Raw genomic sequence first — 3,793 nt, forward strand, 5'->3', positions numbered from 1 at the left:
TTTTTTTATAAAAATATGTTAACTAATGATATTATTATGAACAAAAAAAATTTAGCTTGCTTTACAAATTTAGTAATCAAAGTCTCAAATCACTTTAAATATAAATAGTATCGTATAAGGTTTTGACATCTTTAATAACTTCTGATCCTTAAATATTTTGTATCATTTTTTTTTTTAAATTATATTTAGGAAATTTAACTTCAATAGAAACACAATACTATTTGTCTCTAATAACATAATAATACTTTATTTTATTTTTTTAAGTGAAACTTCAAAAACGAGTGTCCGAAAAAAATAACGATTATCAATCAACATGATCGTCTTTAAAGTATATTTTATATTATAATTTGCACTGTATTATCAAAAAATCAAAGTAATATTATTAAAATGCATTAAATAATATAACTTAAATAAATTTGATTGTGTATAAAAAATTTTTGTAAAATCACAATAGATACAATTTTCACGCAATATCTTCATACGAAAGAAGTTTCACTTCATCCGCGTGTACTCATAACACGCACTGATTTTTTTTTAATTTCAAAATAGCCAATTTTAAACTTCAAAAAAAAAAAAAAAATTTTGTGGGTTGATAACGCCATTAAATTCTAATTGAATTATAATCATTATAATACATAGGTGGATGCGTAGTACTGTTACTCCACCTCAGCTACATATATAATCTGTTGAATTATTTCTAAATGATAATGATAAACTAAAAATTTAATTAAAATTTTGTTTTTGTTTTAGGGACAAATAACAAAAACACATTCTTTTAATTCAGATCAAAATTGTAAAATAAAAAAATAAAAATAAACAAAATATTTTTAATCATAAGTCTTTAAAGGTGTAAAATCTAGTAAAACACTGTTTAATGATTTGAAGGTTACTTAACTATCATACCTTTTTCTATTTGTAGTGCATTTATTTGATATTTATCAACGCAATTATGGAATTTTTGTTGCGCCATTTCTAAATTTTTCGATGTTAATTGATTAATAATTAAATTTAATGTGTTCTCATCAACTAATGTTGAAAATACAAGTCCCTATTTAAAAAAAAAAGTACAGGTTGATTGATGCATGTTAAAACCATATTGATTAATATTTNACAGGTTGATTGATGCATGTTAAAACCATATTGATTAATATTTGACAGTGGTCATCGTCAATATCATAAAATTCTTTAATTCACGTGTGTTTCAAGAGAAATTTTTATTTGAGAGATTTTTTTTCTGGAGTTGAGCCAGCAAAGTACGTTGTTACTATTTAATAAAAAATCTTACATAAAATATTTTATTGCATTGAAGTAAATTTAAATTTAACTATTTTTTAAAATCATTAAGTTTTTTTAAAATAATTAATCAATACACATATTAAGTACACAGTTATTTCAGAACATTATCAAAAATTTAAACAATATTATTTTATGAAAAATGTTGTAAAAGGCATAAAATGTTTATATCTTTAGCGGTAGATATTCTTGAAAAATGACAAGAAGACAATTTTTTTGAACTTAACGTACAAATAATAAACATTTATTTTATGTATAATAGAAGTTGTCATGATTTCTGGTAAATCTTAAAAAGAAATTAAACTCAGTTATTCATTGGAATCCAAAAAACAATTTGTTGATAAAAAGACAAATTATCAATAGTATTATCAATTATAATTTTAAATTCATTAATAATATCTTTAAATATTTAAAGTTATTTTAGATTGCAAAAAAATTCGAAATTGTTATAATGAACTATTGTATTCATTGATACTTATTTGTATACATATAATATATTGTATTTAAATATTGTTAAGGATAGAGTTGAATGATACGAATATGAATAATTATTTTAGTTTAAAAATAATGTGTGTTTTTTTCTTTATCTGTCCAAAGAATTTCTCAGCTCCAACTGGACTGATTAAAATGATTAATAAATTAGTATTTCAATACAAATTTTTTCTGCATTTATAAAATGCTATAGCTTTTTTTTAACATTGATCATAATTAAAATGCAATCATAATTAAAAGTTAATTAGGATCAATAAGATTTCTTTTAGAATACTCTTTATGAAAAACCAAAGAAAAATTTATGTATAGAAATTGTTTGAAATAGGCCCTCTATACATATGAAAAAAATTATTTTTCAACTTAATTTTTTAAAATGTTTCTGAATGATTGCGTCCTTGAAATCTATTTCAAATTAAAGCTTTTGAAATCTACAACAATATTTGAAAAAAAAAAATGTTTCCCGACTATTGTATTTCTATGAAATTTGTTTAAGTCAATGGTTGTTAAAGTAAAAAAAATCGTATTAAAAAAAAAATAGTTTCTCTTCAATTAAGGAAATATTTTAAATAAGTTAGATTTCAAAATACTTAGAATTTATAAATAGTCAAATTTTTGTGAATTTATCAGATTTGTAGCGATATGTTTTTTATGGTAGTGATATTACTAATAGTTACATAAAATCTATCTCAACTAGTCCCAACAATTTCCTCACTTTGACACTGCCTTACTGTATTGTTTTTTTTTACTTACAACACACAGAATTATTTGAAATTGCAAATACATTTTTTTTCCTTGGTGGTAGATCTAAAAGAAAATATTTTTTGATTTTATTAATTTATAATACTAATGTTTTATTGGAATTAATAAATAAAAAAGAATTTTAAGACACCACGGCAATTTTTTATTTTATAAAAACATTTTTTGCATGTCTAGAAATTTCTGGTCGGGAAGTGAAAACTTTCGATTGTTATTTTTCCTACGTAACGCTTGAAGCTCTTTTTTTATACGATCCGTATTATTATAAGCCTTAACAGTATTCATACGTCGGCACTGCTGACTTACTAATACTGTGAAGATACTCTTTAAGGTGGCCATTGCCTGACATCACTTATGGGAGACGGTAATTCATCTTACTATATCCATTCCAACCTGTCTAAATGACAGTGTCCAAAGAGGGATGTGATCCAATCAGCACTTGTTTTTGCCAAAAGTTGAGACCGCCATTGGTGTATGATCATTTGGCTGAAAGATAGCCGGTATTCACCCAAAAGAACCGTTAGCGTTTCCAACAGAGCTCATGTACGAGAGGCCGTTCATCGGTGAGTGGCAGTGACGACGGAATGTCTGTCGCCACTCCAGATACCGTTCGGTAAGTTGAATCACCGCCCGCTTCTGCTACCTAAGCAGGGTTGCCCTGTTTTTAGGGGAATACTCAAGAATATCCATCCAAACCGGAAACCTAAACAGGACGATTGAGTGCTCAACGCTAGTTAATAATCTGTTTCGCAACTCCCTCGAACACATTAGCCAAATAAAATTTGTGGAAAAAGAGCTGATTGAAATTATTGCTGTAAAAGAGGCTAAGACGAGATAATTTTTATGTTTAAAAATTCATTTTTTATTAAATTTTTATCTAAATAATTTATTTAAGGTGAACTTCTATATTTTTAAATTAGTTAAATTTTATTAAAAAAAAAAATGTTTTGTATAAAATATGTAAAATAGTAAAAAATGTTATACGAGTACAAGGGTATCCCATGAAAATATTTTTATTGCTTTCATAAAAAAATATGTTTAGGGCTTCGTAAAAAAATCTGCCTAGAGTCTCACAAAATTCTCATTGTCGTTGAAAAAAATTAACTCGATTCAAGTAAAATTGATTTTACAGTTTATGATTTTAATTATGTGCATTTCAGTCTCTCTATACGATAAAGAATCTTCATATTCACTACCAATTACTATGTACTAAAATCAAGTAGACATATTATTATATTAAAGGTCGCAGTAG

The 3,793-nt window shown here is 25.1% G+C and overlaps 2 protein-coding genes across 14 annotated transcripts in view; one reads left to right on the forward strand and one right to left on the reverse strand.

Annotated features, from left to right (window-relative positions):
* Positions 1-2,619, reverse strand: part of LOC126894924 (uncharacterized) — a 28,498-nt gene extending 25,879 nt beyond the window's left edge. Inside the window, exons 1-2 of one of the 2 annotated variants that reach the window (XR_007701538.1) lie at positions 2,536-2,619; positions 309-1,048 (exon numbers count right to left, since the gene is read on the reverse strand). Coding sequence is in view for 1 of the 2 variants with exons in the window: in XM_050666304.1 (XP_050522261.1) it covers positions 2,536-2,568 (33 nt within the window). In the remaining variant the exon portion in view is untranslated. Of the gene's footprint in view, positions 1-308; positions 1,049-2,535 lie in introns of those variants that run through there. The other variant, XM_050666304.1, reaches the window with a different exon arrangement.
* LOC126894920 (uncharacterized) overlaps positions 1-3,793 on the forward strand; it is a 383,474-nt gene that overhangs the window by 349,634 nt on the left and 30,047 nt on the right. The window lies entirely within an intron of this gene.

The sequence above is a fragment of the Daktulosphaira vitifoliae genome, unplaced genomic scaffold, assembly GCF_025091365.1.
Source record: "Daktulosphaira vitifoliae isolate Bord-2020 unplaced genomic scaffold, ASM2509136v1 Scaffold_1, whole genome shotgun sequence".
In the NCBI taxonomy this organism is placed as follows: Eukaryota; Metazoa; Arthropoda; class Insecta; order Hemiptera; family Phylloxeridae; genus Daktulosphaira; species Daktulosphaira vitifoliae.